The sequence below is a fragment of the Macrosteles quadrilineatus genome, unplaced genomic scaffold (assembly GCF_028750875.1).
Source record: "Macrosteles quadrilineatus isolate MER2022 unplaced genomic scaffold, UCM_ALF_1.0 Scaffold_7__1_contigs__length_78375512, whole genome shotgun sequence".
NCBI lineage: Eukaryota > Metazoa > Arthropoda > Insecta > Hemiptera > Cicadellidae > Macrosteles > Macrosteles quadrilineatus.
Genome location: NW_026542600.1, coordinates 42,479,106 through 42,497,435, shown reverse-complemented (window position 1 = coordinate 42,497,435; position 18,330 = coordinate 42,479,106). Strand labels below are relative to the sequence as shown.

At 33.8% G+C, this 18,330-nt stretch overlaps 1 protein-coding gene across 14 annotated transcripts in view; it reads right to left on the bottom strand.

The window, feature by feature from the left end:
- Window positions 1–18,330, bottom strand: part of LOC128997791 (CLIP-associating protein 1-B) — a 140,843-nt gene that overhangs the window by 59,330 nt on the left and 63,183 nt on the right. For 13 of the 14 annotated variants that reach the window (XM_054423489.1, XM_054423491.1, XM_054423490.1 and 10 more), the window contains 8 exons: window positions 15,857–15,937; window positions 13,671–13,831; window positions 12,434–12,543; window positions 11,443–11,572; window positions 10,395–10,651; window positions 8,925–9,115; window positions 7,738–7,842; window positions 3,802–3,951 (listed from right to left, as the gene is read on the bottom strand). In XM_054423489.1, coding sequence (XP_054279464.1) covers window positions 3,802–3,951; window positions 7,738–7,842; window positions 8,925–9,115; window positions 10,395–10,651; window positions 11,443–11,572; window positions 12,434–12,543; window positions 13,671–13,831; window positions 15,857–15,937 — 1,185 coding nt within the window. The remainder of the gene's footprint in view (window positions 1–3,801; window positions 3,952–7,737; window positions 7,843–8,924; window positions 9,116–10,394; window positions 10,652–11,442; window positions 11,573–12,433; window positions 12,544–13,670; window positions 13,832–15,856; window positions 15,938–18,330) is intronic. The other variant, XM_054423493.1, reaches the window with a different exon arrangement.

Here is an 18,330-nt window from a genome sequence, read left to right as displayed (position 1 = left end):
AAAAACAAGACACAAATACTACAGTACCATTTTTTAGTCATTGTGAGTGTAATCTGTGAGTACCATTTCACATGGTAATTTCAAAGACTAACAAAATGTGAGTCTAGTGTTTGAAAACCAGGCCCAGTTCAAATGCAGCTCCCTGCCGCAGGCAGAAATGGTATAGAATGTAAGAATGATGAATGCTATTTTTTTATAGTTTTTTTGTCTCTTAACCTTTCATTTTCCTGTCCACATAGGCCTCAGGCTGGTGCGTGGACCGTATCCAGCAAAGCAAGGGGTGAGCCAGTACATTAAAAGAGTTGAACTGTACTGATAAAATGTAGTGGCAGGTACCAGCATCCGAACTCATGACATCGCTGCCTTGGATCCAAAGTAAGTTGCGCTACCGACTTACCTACTAACTAAGTACTACTCTACCGACTAAGTAATATGTAGATCACCTTAGACTGTTAATAATCAGACTGAAAAAACAAAAATGGACAGTTCTCAAACGCAAGGACTACCTCTGAATGAATTAAAGATCTCTCTTCAATAAAATCGAAAAAATTTTTGTCAACTGAACAATAAATAAAAACACACACACGGACATTAAAAGGCCTAACATTAAAAAGACAGTAAAACAAGAAATAATACATATCTACTTTCTTTCAACTACAACTAGACTAATGTCAACAATATATTGTGAAAATCCTGCATTTACCAAACCACTTATTCAATTTAAATACATTAGATGAATTCAATATTTACAGGTCCCTTAAATTTGAGGAACATTATTATTATCAACAAGATTTTATTTACATCAGATTATATTTATGATTTGGAATTAAGATTCTAATGGTTCGGATGGATGTGTATGAAATCATCAACTGATAAAAACAAAGAAACAACGCCATCATTGATGATTGGGAGTCTATACATAACTTCCGCCTGATCAGATCACATTGTATACCACACATTAACCGTATTATTTCTTGTTTTCTTGTCTCTTAAATGTTTGTCTGTGCATAAACGATTGTTCATGTTGACAACCTATAGATAAAGCAACAAGCATAGACATCCTGTACTGACTTGAATATGACTTGGATGTCAGTTGAATCAAGTCACAGTTGTAAAATTCTGGATTGCATAATTGCAGGTATTTACACCAATGTTTAGTATTTAAAGGTAATTAGGTAGCTAAAATTCAATATAATGAATTTAATAGCTTTTATTTACCTGAATCATCTCCTAGTTGCAAAAAAACAGATAACCATTACAATATAAAAGCATTAACTGATTAACAATAATACCTGTTTTTAAGCATGTATAAAATAAGAAAACAAATTTCTATGATACTTAATTTTAAATATTGTTTTAATTTATTAATGGAGATAGAAATATAAAGTTTGTAAACATCATTTTCTTTTACAGTAACAATTTTTCTTCCAACTTTCTAGAAAAAAAATTTAAATCTATTGAACCGACTGGGAGTTGACCAACCAATGGTTAAGTGATGTTATGGATGGTAAGGAGGTAGGAGAGGAGAGGACCTCACCTTGACTGACAGTACGTTCAGAGTGCACACCGATTCAGATTTTCGGCGGCAGGAATGGCACTTGCATTCAAATGGTAGTAGCCATAGTGGCTGCCAGTTGCCGAGCCCGCGTGCAGGCATCTGCTTACCGGAATTAATTCTTCATTCTGGTTTCAAATTCCGATTCAGATATTGCTCATACACATACTATTTAATTAAATAAATTTAGTTTTTAGAGTAGAATATTTAATTTTTCATCCTACCTTTTAGGGTTACCACTAAACACTCTTTGGGAAAGATTCTTTGTTTACGTAGGTTACACTAGTTTCTTACAATACAATGTTCAATTTTAATAATGAGTTTCGGGCTTTATTCAACAATATAGAAAGAACCGTGCTCTATTATTTCTAGCTAAGGGAAATGAGATATACTATCATGAACACCATTTATCACTGGCTGAAACTTCACAACAGTTTCAGACGCTATAATTTTACATGTTAATTCCTCATCTGACAATTTCATAACTACGATTGACTAGCTAACCGAGTAGTACCAGCGGCGTATTTCCTGCTTCCACCGTGGCCACCCACAAAATATCTGACTTAGATTAAATATGCGCCGAAAATATGAATTAGATTCTGAATCTGTATGTCGTGCACTCTGGACGTACCGTGAGCTATAAGGTGCACACCATTACGTTGCATTGCAATGCAACATAGCGCGGTTTTTCAATGCCAGTTTTTCTGCAAATCAATAACATTCAGAAACAACACGCAGGAATTTAAAACCCAATTGCCATTCATTAATTGTTGGAAAATATTGAATTAACCGTGATATTTTGTCATTTATTATATTGCTGCAATGTTCGTTAGAGATTCTAAATATTTAACCCCAAACTTATTTGGAGATAGATGCTGGTCCAATTTTTGAACAAGTTAGACCTGTCCCTTTAGCAGTGAGAGATAAAGTAGGCAATGAATCAGATCATTGTACAAAGAATGGTGTACTTGAAGAAATAAAATATTTAGAAACCAAATGTACACAGCCTCAGTTTTCGGTTACTGGAGTCTCTTGTTCACCAGTGAGATGTGTTCTGAATGCTGAGATCCAGCCAGCAAAATCAGTGCAGGCTATATCCATGCTTCACAGCCAAATCTTGTACGACACTGACAGTAAACTCTCAGTAAGAATGTACCTGATAGGCCTCCTGAGCTGCTCCTGCAATGAGCATTGGTATCGCCGTACACAAAAATTCCTTGCGAGATGTCACCAAAAATCTCTCTAACATCTCTTTCTAATGGAGTTTACAACAGATAGAGCTGAGGAAGAAAGACTGGGAAAGAACTTTGGCAAGTGAAATAGGTGGTCGAGTTTTTAAGAATGACGCTGACCAGCTATAGATCAAACCTTTTTTTACAACCCGAGGAAGGAGCTTAACTCAACAGAGAGGTGGAGGGTATAATGGATTAGTTTAGGAATAAATCGGAGAGGTGGAGGGTATAATGGATCAGCTTATGAATAAATGTTATTGTTTTGTTTTAGCTTGTTAATAGTTTGTGTTTTATGATAAAATGTAAAATGTTGTCGTTCTTAATTTCATGAATATATATAGATCAAAAGGCTTGTATATTTAGTCTCTAAATGAGTTTAATGAATTCTAGTATCAGCGTTAGGTCTTATACTTAAAGAATCAACCCATCCAAGACTAGATATAATTCTAAGAAGGAATATTATTTTGTACAACGTGTAAAAATGACAAATAGATAATGTGCACAAGAAATTATTTGGTCACAATTTTCTTTAAAAGATTGTCAAAATGTGTTTTAGGGTTAAAAGCTCATTAATTACTTGATGAAATGCTAAGGAATAATGTTTCTAAACACAGTCATCCTTAAAAAAATTTTTAAACTGTTTTTGTTGAAATTTATAAGCTCTAATTTTTGTTGGTATCACATGTTTTGGTAATTTACTGTTTGTTCACATTGTTAAATTTGATGTTATTTATTTTTTAGTAACCAGCTTGTTGTACGTTTCCATTTAAAATTTGTTGACATTTAATGAATAGTTTAGAGTTAGTTTTATGAATATAAGTTTTACAGAGGTAAACATGCAATTCCTTTTAAACTGAATAAGACTTATTCCGATTAAACATGCAATCAACTGAGGCAATACCCAGATTAATAAAACCAACCTATTAATAATTCTTTCGACTCTCTATCATAGTTATATTTCTATCATGCAAAACCGTGTTTTGTTTACAAGCTCAGGAACCTGACACCACTTACGTAGTGATGCGCCAGAGCCCACCTTCTGGCGAGCCAATTGCGCATACTGCTGGCGTGCATTGGCCCTTTGTACGGCGTGCAGGTCTATAGCGCTGTTGGACCTATTAGTATGAACAGTCCCCGAATGTGATGGTTGTACTCGGGGGATTTCTGAAATCATACACAGCGATCTCAACCTCTATACATTCTAATAAGTTGTGACAGTTAATTCCCAACCTTAACAAAGACACATAATTTAACAACAACCGGAATGGTTCGACCATGAATGAATGATATGGGATTCTATAACTCTTGAGACACAAATTATGATTTACCATGTGTTTTTTTAATAATGAACTATGGAATAAGTGTATCTGATTTAGCTGTCCAAGCAAAAAAATCTTTGAAGAAGCTATCAAGCTATAGCTAGATCCCTAAAGGAACAAACTGGAAACCATTTTTAGTGGTGGACGAGAAGTGGCTTTTTCAGTCGAGTAAAGTCAAGTCGACCACAAAAACATTGTTAGTTTATCGTTTTTAAATATTAGCCTAGTCATATTTTCATGAAACGAATGTGATGAGATCCAAACAAAATCCGCTTCCACTATGTTTTTTATATAGTGATATAATCAATTAGTATTTTTAACTAAAAAATGTCAGAGTTTATATTTGATACTGTACCAAGAATTATTTTCATAGAAATGCGATTAAAGATACAGGAGCAATTGATAGAAGTAGTAAAAAGTCATATATTGGTACAGTAATGTTTTATAGTTTTTAGTAGAATAACCTGTTTGAATTACAGTTATCAGTAAAATGAGAAAGATTAGCTAGAAAATGCATTAGCTCAAGTAAAATGATATAGCTTTTACTCACAAACTTAAAGGTCAATATTTACATATTTGGACTAGACTGCCACATACAGAGGCTTTTTTTAAGATTTAGAAAATAAAGCCTTAAAACTTTTGGGGATAAATATTGATTCAAAATTAAACTCGGGATCCCATATAGAACATGTATGTAAAAAAATATCCAAGGTTAGTTATCTTATCTGGAAACTAAGTGATTTTGTTTCTGTACCTTAGAATGGCTTATTTTGGACTTCTGGAATCACACATAACCTACGGTCTCCTCTTATGGGGATACTCACTGTTTGTGAGTATTTTATATTTGTATATTTAAAATTAAAAATTAAAATTAAAGTTTGTATTTTTTTTTCATTAATGCACATCAAAATGAATTTACAAGAATTTGTAACAAAAGAGAGCCTACACAACCACAACACAAGAGGAAAGGTGAGACTTGATATTCCAATGCACAGATTAGCCAAAACTGGGTCATCTAAACAAATTCACTGCATTAGATTTTTTAATAAACTTTCTTCAAATGCTAGAACTGCACTAGTCAATGTTTTCAATGTTTTCAAGAAGAAAATTCATGATTGGCTATTAAAAAATCTGTTTTATTGTTTAACTGAGTTTTTAGAGTGTCCTGTGATCCTAGATTAATTTGTAGATAGAATTGACCAAGAAATGTTGTTGTTATTGTCAGTTATATAGGTTTATGATTGTAATATGTGTAGATGTTCTTTTCCTTTACTATTATGATAGATTTAGCCTATATTGTATGACGAAGCCTATTTCATGTAATATAATCAATGGTGAATCAAGATTTCTGATTTCTATATTGCCCCTCAATACATTTTTGAATTAGAATGTTTCTAATCAGTATCCAACTCTGACAGCAGTATCAAAACTATCATTAACATCAAAATGAATTATGAGTTTAAGAAAAAATAAAATTCTTACATATCTCTTTTCTCAAAATTGAGGGAATAGCCTACAGTTAGACAAATAAAATTGGATAACCACTAAATGAGATTCTCATGTCTCAAGGTTACCCTCAACATATCATTAGTTTATCTTAAGCTCAAATACATTTTCATAATATATTGGACAGTTCTTTCAAAAAATCAAATGGTCCAGGTAACACCAAAAGATGGTCAAAAAACACCTGCATAATCTTTAATAAAATCTTAACCTACCAATTAAGGGGCTTGAATTTTAGAGCACTTGGAGCTGTTCAACTTGACATTAAAACTTGATTACACTACACATCAGTACTGAGTACGGCTAGAAGAAGGTATTTTATTCTTTAAAGTATTTATGAGGTAGCCATCAATCAAGTTTCTTCTGATGGTGTTTTACTATTATTATTTTTATTATTTTAACTATTAATACTTTATTAAAAATATTTGTTCTTTAGTTTGAGACATATAGATTTGAAAATTTGTTCACTATTCTCCGGTCAGTTTTATTGATGTTTTGTGGTGATTTTAATAAATAAATAAACAGAAGATAGCAGTAAGCTGTTAAGAACAAGTCTGTTTTTTTGATGAATGAGTGACTGTTTAACTGTTCTTAACTATTTTGTCCGTTCCTTACTTCAATTTAACAATTAATTGCAAAGCATAGCAAGTACAGCAGAAGCTAGAGGCAGATACACTCACAGATGAATTTTAGAGGTTGCACTTCTTTCCAAAGCAGATTACTTAAATAATTATAAAGATCATAAAAAACAACAACAAAAAACCTATGACAAACAACACAAATCAAAGTAAACAAACAAAGGACACTAAAAGTGATTTCAGAGGAGGAAAGAAAACCACCTTCTGATTAGATGAAAAAGTAAAAACAGAAGACAAGAAGAAAAGAATTCAAAGTAAGGACAACCTATCTGGGAGGTAGTCGCGACTTGTCTTCCACCAAATTACATGTATAGTTACTGTCTGGTCGATCAGTTTTCAATGTTTCGTTTGGTTTATTTTTTATGTCCCGTGTTATAGGTATAGTTCAAAACGTCTAATGAACTCCACCATGATAATATATACACACCAAAGGTTACACTCTGCGTAGCAGGGAATATCTGGAGTCGTTAACTACCACCAATCGCTATGACAGTATCCAGGTAAATGACACTTTTATTAGTTAATTAAGATGACACATAGGACATTCCATCATGATACTGTCTCAGTTTTTGGCCATGTTAAAACCGTTATTCCTCATCATGCAGACCACATCACACTGAGTCTGTGGTACTGTACTGTGGTTAAGCGTACCTTCATTTGTAGTTTTTTGCTTGATTTTTACACAAAACCCACATTGCAGCAAACCTGCAAGAAATCTAATTTGTAGTTTTTTGTATTTAGTTTTTATTAAAATGGGTCCAATTAAGAGTAGTTTTAAACTGCGTCGGTTTCTAGGGACCATTAAAAATTAAACAGTTTTAGACCTTACTGTAAACAATACTGTATAAGCTACTTTCCTATGGAATCCACTAAAACATCATGAAATTTAATAGACCAGTGTAATTGGACTTAGCTGCTAAGGGTGTGAGGGTGTGCAATTTTACAAACAACTAGAGGGATCCAAAGGGATAAGTTCATGCAAGGGATGTTTAAATAACCTCTGGCGGACTTATAAAAAAAATACATTATTTTAAATATAATATACCAAAAAATTGCTAATTTAGTGTTTCTTGTTTTTTTTTTTTTTTTTTTTTTTTACGAACAGCTATGTGAGCCTTACGATTGATTTAATTTACAATAGCAATGTCCTTCTCTTTGCCCCTCCCCTCTTATGCTAGATTCTCACAATTCATCTTTTGAAGCAAATATGTTTTATTCAACCATTTGACTAGATTTTAAACTTTTCAACATTTGACACAATATAGTAGTAAAATAAGAATTGGGAAAATAGCTGATTGATTTAAATTTATACTGCAGTTTTCATGTATTTTACAGCATTGAAAAAGTTGTTAAATATGTGAGTGTACAGAGGTAATAAACCAATAAAAAAAATGAATACATAACAATTCCTGATCTCAATAAATTTAAAACCAGTTTTGACTGTTTACACATCTAGGAACAGCTTCGGGTAGGAGGGGGGGTGGGGGTACCTGAGACATAAGTTCGCCTGAGCACAGGAATGGCTGATCCCGAGGATCGACGGAGCGCAGTGGGAGTCCCTCCCCCACCACTCAGGTCCTCCACACTTCCGCTGCCTTAGTACGCACACACACACACACATACATCATGTTAAACAAGTTAACTTACTTTACTGTCTCACAGATAAAGACAAACTGTTGATTTCACTACCAATGTTAATGTCTCTGAATCATACAAAAAAGAGGGTAAAATAACTGCCGCAGCCATACAAAAACATATCAATTACGCTACATTTTACTGAAATAAAAATTTGTTACATCAAAAGTCTTATTTTCCAATTGCATATCAAGTAAACTAAGGCTATGTATAGCGAAAATATCAATAAGAATTGACCACCACAACCAAAGATAGCAAATAGCAACCAAACACATCACATAAGTAAGTAAAACACAAGCCCACTCAGTTAAATGTAATACCCAAGCTGCGCTCAAGCTCAAGTCAAGTTTATCACAGCTCAAGTGCCAAGATTTACTGAGGAAAAAGGGTGACATAGTTTTCATGTTCTAATTCATTTCTCAGTGTGTTTATTACCTCTCTAGCAAGAAAGGTGTTGGATTACATTTCAACATTTGCCACTTAGCACATTCAACATGAGCATTACAGAATGAAGTAGAAAGAGTTTAAAGAGAGACTTCTATGATCCAAAGTTTTGTATGTGCACTATTTGTAATTTGAAGTAAGGTAATGAAAACATTTATAATTACCAGGTCCAGATAGTAAAGCGAGATACCAGAAAATTTCACATGGTTTGGTAATTGTAATTATTGGTTTTGGGAGAACATTATTTTTAAATCCGATCTTGAAGTAATAGTTAGGTTCAAATACATTATTAAGAATAGAAGGTGTTAATTAATAAATTACAGGTCCTAAAAAAATTTTCGGCACAAACAGCTAGAAAAACACAAATTCAACAATGTGTCAGTGCCAAATAGAGCCCTGCCAGACGGCCACTTTTAGGGTCTAGTAAGGTAAGCTAGAGCAACCAAAATCAATATAAATATTGATAAGATAATCACAGAGCAGTGCAGGCTTAGTAGCCTAATGGTTTGTATTAGATTGAGCACCAGAAAGGGTAACAGACTACGGAAGAAACAATTACAATACTGTAGTACCTATGCTGCTGTATGAAGTTACTTACCCAGAGATGGCTGTCGAGGTAGAGTAGGAGTTCTTTGACTAAGGGGTTGTCGTATCTTGGATACTGTTTGAGTTTGTGGTTCCTCACTTCCACCCTGGGCTGCCATCACCTGTTTCTTTAGCATTATGTCCATGTTGCTCAGTAGAAGTTCACCTTGCTCCGGGAAGTGGTTGTAGAAAGCCCAGAAAGCCCTACACCAAATCAAACATTAGCAAAATTCATCATGATTCTGCACTTGACCTTATCTCGCTCAGGGCGGGAGATTCAATAGTTTAAAAAAAATTTCAAACACACAGCGAAGTGCTACAGAGCTGCAAATGGTGTCATTCTGTTCACAAATGATGCCAGTAAGTGGTAAGGAGTCTCATTGCGGCGTACAAAAGAACTTCAGATTTATACGCAAAAACGGCCCTTACTCTTAAAACCACCCTCGTACAAAAAAATTCAACTATGCTGCCAGAGTCAGACGTAGATAAACATTTCTACTAAACTAATATCAATTATAATTAGTACCAATCTCGATGTTCCTTGGTGGCTGTCAAAGAGAGCAGTTTTAATATTACGAAAAATTAACATTTACCAAGGACCCTTAAAACCATTTTGGAAAGACTTTTACATGCAGAATATGAAGACTTGCTTGTAGGCCAGTCCTTAACAAGTGTTGTGCAATTCTATTAGCAACCCACTTTTCTTTCACTTGGCCTCCCTGTTATGTTTAATGGGTTATATAAATTATTTCATTGGGGTGTAGGCACATGACCGAGGCTGTAATCCTCTTAATCATGGTCGGTTGACCTGTCAGTTTTAGGTTGGTGTCGAATGCTTCCGCATCATACCGTGCATAGCCGAACTGTTCACGGCAAATTGTTAGCTCTATCACCGTCGCTGTGAAAACGTATCGTTTGTAGGTTAAATTTAAATTTAATTTAACTGTCATAACCTAACCAAACTAACCAAACTTGCTGATAATGAAAAATCGAATGAAGGTTTACTAATAAAAAATAGTTCTGTTCATAAAATAAAATTACAAATGCCTAACATTTAATTTTATAATTTTTTTATTATAAAATTAAACTATCATAACCTAACCAAACTAACCAAACTTGCTGATAATTAAAAAAAAAACCGAATAAAAAATAATCGAAAAATAGTTTTGGTCATAAAGTTATAAATTATAACAAAAGATGTACAGTTAGGAAGTAATCGCATTCTAAGCGAAATCTTTGACAAAAAGTTAACGCCTCCGGTGGGTTTCAGAATTCTCGATTCCCCACCCCTCCTCCGGTGACCACTGCCCTCAGGCCATAAATCAGGGGATTAACCCAAACAAAGATCTGGGACGCTGTCCGTCTCCCATTTCTTTGTCATACTTTTTCAATAATTTCTGATTAGCCGACACCTAAACAAACTACCCACATTATTTATCTGAGTAACCAATAACCAATAATTGTTTCAGCCTGAGAAACTTACTTTCTAGCAGCCATTCGGCCCTCTGGAGGACCGTCGTGCATTCCTTTCTTAATACCCTCTTGAAGGTTTGCGATCTGGTGCTCCAAGCGGTGGACTGGCCAATGTTGCAGGATGACCACGAGACATTCTGCCCCAACAGTCCTGAACTCTTTAGACTTGCTGCTTATCATTTGATTCACTAGTGTGCTGATCAGTCTGGTGTGATTTACGTGCATAAAGATAAACTTCAAGGTCACTGTTGAGCATGTTGATACCACCTACAAACAGTCAACTCTCAATTTAATACCCACTTATATATGTACATAACCAACTTATACATATGTAGAAAAAATTAATGTTATGATTAATCAGTAAAATGGGTAAAAAAGTGATATCTCGAATTTAAAGCTCCAACATGGTGCCAATACAGCACTATGAGTAGAGTTGTTTGGTTTAATATACATTTTTACAAGTAAAAAATTTAAAAAAATATGCCTTCTGATCAGAAGACTAAAAATATACACAAGTTATCATAAGTTTTTTTTGTATTTGTGGAAGTAATACTAGACAACAAAGGAGTTTTAGTTTAATAGTTTGCAAAAGGTAAGAATACCACCAATATTCTACGTAGGATAGGGATGAGTTCAACCCCTACAATTGATTCTTAATTTCATTGTTAAGGAAAAAAATTATAAGGATTATAGATCAAGATTTTATTACAAGTCTAATTAATTACACTAATTGTGATCATTGTTATCCTACACTGATAAAACCGAAAAATCCATAAAACCCACGACAGCAGCACTAATCAACGTGCAATTATCACCTACCTAATTTGACAAATGCGACAATGAAAAACATATTTAATTTTATATCAAATCACTTTTTTTAATTCATTGTGGTAACCTCCTATTATTTAGTTTTTTATATATGTTGAAAAAAATTATTCTTTTTTACTTTTCTTTTAACATTGACAGAGAAATATCGTTTAACTGAATAGCTGTCTTGAGTTTATATTTAAACCGACCTATCCCTGATTTAATACTCCTTTTACAATCTACAACCATACCTTTGCCGAACTTATCACATTAGTCATTAGCACAGGTAGAAGCATGTCCAATGTATGGCTGTCTGTCTTGTTTTTCAGCATTTTACAAACATAGGATAGGGTGAGACACGTTTCTCTCACAACTTGCGATCTAAACACACAAATAAGTCAATTATTGAACTAGCAATATAAACTTACATGAATGTGACATTGGTTCTACAACTAACTGGTCATTTTAACGTAATATAATATAAATATGACTTTATAATTTACTTTACATATCGTGGAATGTATTCAAGATTTTAAATATTAGATACTTAAAAGTAAGTTAAAAGATAATAATGCTTAAACTTAAAAAAGGTCAACTTGCAAATTTTAGTCTTACATTGAAACCAACTCCTATGACACTACTACTATCACCTAGAAAGTACACTAGAGTCTGGCTTACCTGAACCCCGCTCATCCAAACATGTGATTAGTCGACCAAGAAACCACAGAAACCGAAAGGTTTAGGCCTATGTTAATTTTGATTGCCATGAAATGTCCATGAATTGTAAGGGTATCTTATTTGGAATTGGGAAAATGTAAATAATCGTCTATGGCTGAGCATTCTTTAATTAATATAATTTTGTTGGTTCTTTTTGAGTTCTAAGAGAAACAAGATTGCAGGAGATGATAACAGGAGTTGTGATTGTGAAGTTAGTAGTATGATATAAGTTTGGTTATGATATAATAAGTATAGTGTGGATAGTTTACTTGTATTTTTCATTATCTCCAGGCCCAAGCCTATGTTACCTTGCACGTAGCCAAACATAAGGCTAGCATGTGGACTTAGGTGTAACCTACATGTTGGATGTAATTAGGTAGATCCTAGTGTTTGCATACTAGCGTGACATTTTTAATCCCCTTCCCCATCCTGTTCATTATTTTTATTTTCCACAATAATGGTACAATTGTATTATAAACCATGTTAAGAAGTATTAGTTAATAAATTTAAACAAAAAATGCATACCTCAAGTCTTTTAAACAGTTCATGAATAGTGTTCCTATATTTTTGAAGAAAGGTATAATGTTATCTTCAAACCCTTCATCATGCAGAATCAAGGATCGGAACTTCTTTAGCTGCAAAAAACAAGGTTAAAATAATTTTACATCCAAGTTCGAAGGACTATATTTAGTTTTGAAATCTGGACAAAATTTAGTGTTCTACTGACTACATACAGCCGTAACACTTTTATTCATGAATAGCATCTAATGAAGTCATCATTGACAACAATTCAAGGAATAAAAAAGATTTAACTAAGCCACTGGATTTTTTTACAATTTCACTATAATTTTTTACACAATGATTTAAAAATTCACATTTAGATGTGGGATAGACCTCCCATTACACAACACTCATACCCCAAGCACCTCTTTTTTGGCAATTTACTTGTGTTAATATCACATTTCTATCACTTTGTATGATGTCAATGAGATTAAAAAATATTTAAGGATCTCTAAAGAAAAGAGGATTTGAAATTGACAACTAGTGAAATAATGTTGATATTTCAACTACGATCATGATAATAATTATGTTCATGATCAAAACCATACAGTAGAACCCCTCATATCCGGCCTTGGTTTTACCGGTCCTCTGTTTATCCGGCCCCTTCCAGGAAGCCAATATCAAAATTTTTTTCTCACAGCTTACAGACATTTAGATGCAGCCACTAGTCTTGTGACTGCTCAAGTCATAAAATAAATTGTTCTCATTATTTATCTGTTTGTTTATACATTTATTTGCTGAGTCACTATACTCAGTTGAGCTAGTAGGCCTAACCTCTGATCAGTTGGTTGATTATTTCCAAAGTGGGGTTAGTACAGTACAGTATGAGTACATTAATTTTTGTATTTCACAAAATGGTTAAGAATGTTGCGTAGAAATGCATGTACCATTTAAGTCCTAATGATCTTTAAGTACAATTTATTATCATTTTTACCTCCATTTAATTTGAAAAGAGGATTTGAAATTGACAACTAGTGAAATAATGTTGATATTTCAACTACGATCATGATAATAATTATGTTCATGATCAAAACCATACAGTACATACAAATAAGAAATATCAAGCCTAAATCGAAATCCAATATATATTATTAACATCTACATTCGTTTGAATAGAATAGATTACAGATTAATATTTTATGAGTTTAAATAATTCTAAAAACAATACAAAACTTATAGACAAAAAATTGGTTTGACTCACAGCTTCTAGTTTCTTCTCCCAGTATTCTGTTCCAGTTTTTAAATCATCCTGTATCTTTTTGGCAACCGAATCAAACTCGCGAACGGACATCAAGTGAATCGGGGGAACATCTTCAAAGGCACTGTTGAACCACTCTTCATCAGCATCTACACCAGCCTTTCCTGCAAATAAAAACGTTGGATTGTAAATTAAAATTTGCATAACATTTAATTAATAACTGTATACCTGTTAGTGGCAGAGTTCTCCAGTATAGAAATGATTCTTCTTACTTAGGACGCTGTTTCGTTTTCGAAATAGGTGGAAACCTTCAGATAATAATGAGATCCAAACCACCGGGTTTTGCATTATATTAAATGCTAAAAGCCATTGGTGACCAGGAACTGTAAGCTGGTCCTTAAAGAAATAAGTCCTGCACTCTAACCACTAAACTGACCAAACCAGTGGTGCGTCACTTAAACAATACCGGTAACGTATAACGTAATATACAAATTTTATGACCAGCTGATTCCAAGGAAAACTCTTTTTTTGTTATATTGAGGGCTAACAAATCTAGGACTTTCCGATAGGGATGGTCAAGTCTCGAAATTTCGGGAAATTTTCGGGAAATTTTAAATCTCGTTACACGAGACGAGATTTCTTTTTGGCCGAGATTTTTATCGAGACGAGAATAAAAAAAAAAAAAAAATTAAAACGCCTGCAGAAAGTCAATGCAATACCCGCAATACAGGAGCGTGTTGTAGTTGCGTTTCCTTTGCGAAGGCGTTCTTATTTAATTAATTCTTCAAAAATGTAGGCTAAATATTACTTTAATTATTTTAATAACATTTGAGAAGTTTTGTTAAGTGTTAGCAGTGTGAGGAATGTTTTATTACTATAAAAAAGTCAAAACAAGTAACTATTTTATAAAAATTAATATTTTATTTTATGATTTATTTTATTTTAGGATAAGTTGAACTCTATCCTAACTGATATCACTATGTTTCCTAATCGTAGGCATTTTTAATAATTTAGGTGTGATTAATAAAAAATGTTATGCTGATGTTTTTTAATAAAAGATAGTAAATATCCTTGCCTATTATCATTATTTTTGTATTTAAACAGTCATCTAACAATGTTACAAAATCAGGTAAAAATTCCGAACGTGCATTTCTTGTTGTGTATGAGAAGGGAAATCCCGTCTCGATCTCGTCTCGAAATTTTATGAGAAATAAAAAATCTCGTCTCGTCTCGTCTCGAACTAAAAATCCAATCTCGTCCATCCCTACTTTCCGATTAACTTATAAAAATTTTACTAATCATTTATTAGCCTGAGGGTTTTTCTGAATTTCCAATTGTTGTTTTAACATAGGCCTACATATTTCTTTGTCCTGCATAAAGTATCATCTACATCAGAGTATCTCAAACATATAAAACCATTTAGATTTGATGACAGTTAGTGCTTGATAATCCAAAAATGGATAGCCTGACACAATAACTAATCTCTCACTGTGCTAAATGAGTCATCGTCTTCCGTATAATGTATATAAAGTTCAGGAATTTTATTTGGTTTAATTTTAGTATTAAAAACATTACTATTTTGGAAATTAACACTGTAAATAATATGAACCCCTAAAGTTTAAGATATTAGTTGATTTTTTAAGCTTGTGGATGAAATATAGTATAGTTTGAGGTTAAAAGCATTTTTTGAAATGGGACTTCCGTCATCTGTACTATACACATCTGATTTTCAAGAATAATCTTGTATTATTTTTTGGACTGTACAAAAACCCTTTCCCTATTCCCACCAAATCCCGTTCCCACGGTCCGATCATGCTGGTTTGCGAGCTCGATCAAATAAATGTGGGTTTACATGTTTGTACCAAATTTCATTGAAATCGGATGATTTTTGCTTTAGTTATAGTGCTAACAGACCCACAAATATGAATCTGAACGGATGGTGTTTTTGGCCTCTGGGGACATCAAAACTAAAACGCAAATCGGTGCCGGGTCCAGGTATTACAGTGAGATTTACGGTAATAGCTTATTCCCTATATGGGAAATTCGCTGAAATTGAGCCAAAAAAGGCCCAATTGTATGGATCCATTTGTCTCCTAGTCGCTTTGCTCAGTTACCTTCTTTTTACTATCTGTCACGTTCTGCTTGTCCCAATGAACAAATAAACTACTATAACAAGATCAAAAATTTACCTGAGTGAAGTGCATAAGCAGCACCTTCTCCTAACTTTGAAGCTTTTAGACCGGTTGGTCGGGCAGACAGCTTAGGCATCGCTAGAACATATTATATCAGAGTTTATTTAGATACAATTGTGCATTATAGTCTCCAGATATACAGTGCTGCTTTTACATATCACTGTCTAACATTACACCCCAGATAATGTACTTTTATTATCAACAGTTTTGAACCATTTAATTATTTGTCGACAACATTGCATTTGATAACGATTCACCTAAAAGAATACAGAGAATCGTTATTGTTTAACCTTTCTAGCAGTTCAAATGCAAAAACAAAGATGGAAACAGTCCAAAGGTGTGCATCGTTTGTGCTACATGTTGTTTGTGAATGTACTTATACCTAATTATGTAACAGTAACAGTAGGTTAAGAGTTCATTCTTATTGTAAACAATCTGTAAAACGAGTAGCATTCTCAAATTCAAAAAACTCCATTCAATTTAAAACCTAAATTTAAACAACTACTTTTTTAAATTTTCAATGTACTGAACAATAAATAACTTAAAGACCTACAATGAAATATTTTCAAAGGGATTGACAGCCGTAATTATTGTTATTAATTAGTCATTTCAAGAGTGGGCAATGGGCAAGGCTTAAGAGAAAAAAAAAACTTGAATAATTTCTTCGCACCATAGTACAGTGACTAATACAGTGACCTTTTCTCCCCGACAGTTGGTTTGGATGACTCGGACATTCAGATTAGCAGGACTCCAGTATAAAGACATTTCTAAATAGCACTATTCAGTGAATGATCTCAATGTACAGTAGACTACCTCTTATCCAGACACCTTTTAACTGGACGTTGGTTTAACCGGACTACACTTGACAGAAATGACATCTCTTTAACCGGACAATTTTATCAGCAAATCGGTTTAACCGGACTAGATCGGCAGGAAGTGGGCGGTACTGAAACGACTATTCTCGTGGGACCAGTGACCATTTGTCTAAATACAATGCTCTCCTAAATTTAAGTCAAATACTGTATACAGTATGCATTTAAACGGTCCGTTTAAACGATTTTTTGGAGACGTTGGTTTAACCGGAAAACCCGTTATCCGGACTGGTCTTGGTCCTGAAGAGTACGGATGAGAGGGAGTCTACTGTAGACCTGTAGTGGCTCTTAGAGATGGCGTAAATTATTGTGCATGTTTATGTGTTATCATCGAGGGCTTGTCAGGAATTACTCTTGTGTACGCATATGGAAGCTTTTTATCACCAAAAAGTAGAATTTCTCCTCTTTTCCCAAAACGCAAGGACGGTCATAGCATGGTGACTTTTTACCTAACAATCAGTTTTACACAAATTGGATAAGGGAGAAAATTTTTACTTCGGATTTTGAGGATATGGTCTAATTGTACTTATACCTTTTATAGAATTAAAAAGTTTTTCATCTGTGTGAAAATAATTAGGACCAAAAGATGTTTTCAAGACTCTTTTGTTTCTCTTTAAACGTACAGGAAATTTCACAACACTAACTGCAACCCCTTGCAAAGAGGTAGGTGGTAAATATTTGGTTCATCAAATTGTCATACATTTGAGTAAAATAGTTATCATAATTGAACGGCTCCCCGGAAAAACGTTCCAAGCGCCATAATTAGAGTTTGCAGGTTTTTGATAGAAAAACGTTCCTTGTGCTTTTGTCTATCAAGTGGTGACATCTTTTGGCCGATTTTATAACTAAAACATTGAATTATGGGTAGGGGAATTTGGCACTCCCTGGAAGAACGTTCCTTGTGCAGCGTATTGGGCAGACAAGACCATGTCTTCACCGGTGTCAGGCCTTATTAAACAATTAAATAGAGGCAAAAAACTAAAGTTAAACATAGATTTTTGGAAGAAGAAAGTTAAAAAGAGTCATAGAAATAGCGGGAAAGAGTAAAAAAACTACAAAAATGAAGTAGTGCCTGAAAAAGTACCTATTTCTGAAGTAATTGGAAAAACGTTACTTGTGCTACAATGCACACTACAGTTGAACACTATAACGTTTGTGATACAGAATATCTACCAGGACATAGGAATTTAATTTCCATTTCTAAATACTTATTATTAGTAAATTACAACCTAGCTGTTGTTAATTTACTGTTTACTGTCTTATATGTTGTTTTTGTTAAGTGAATGGGCTGATTTTTTTAAGGATTTGTCACGATCCTGCACACACAACGGCTGCAAGACTATACCTTTTGTGACTGACTATACTGTTGACTATACTGTACCAAGATAATACTTTTACTTTCTCCCCCTATACCATAGTATATGGAGAAAGTATTGTTTTCGTCAAAATTTTCGAGTTTGAGTTTTGAGTAGATATATTCGTTTTGGGTCCCCCTGGACCCAAAAAAGTGGTTTTCGAAGTGATGTCTGTGTGTGTGTGTGTCTGTGTGTCTGGATGTGTACAGAGCTAGAGACTACAACTGTGGTCCGATTTCGATTA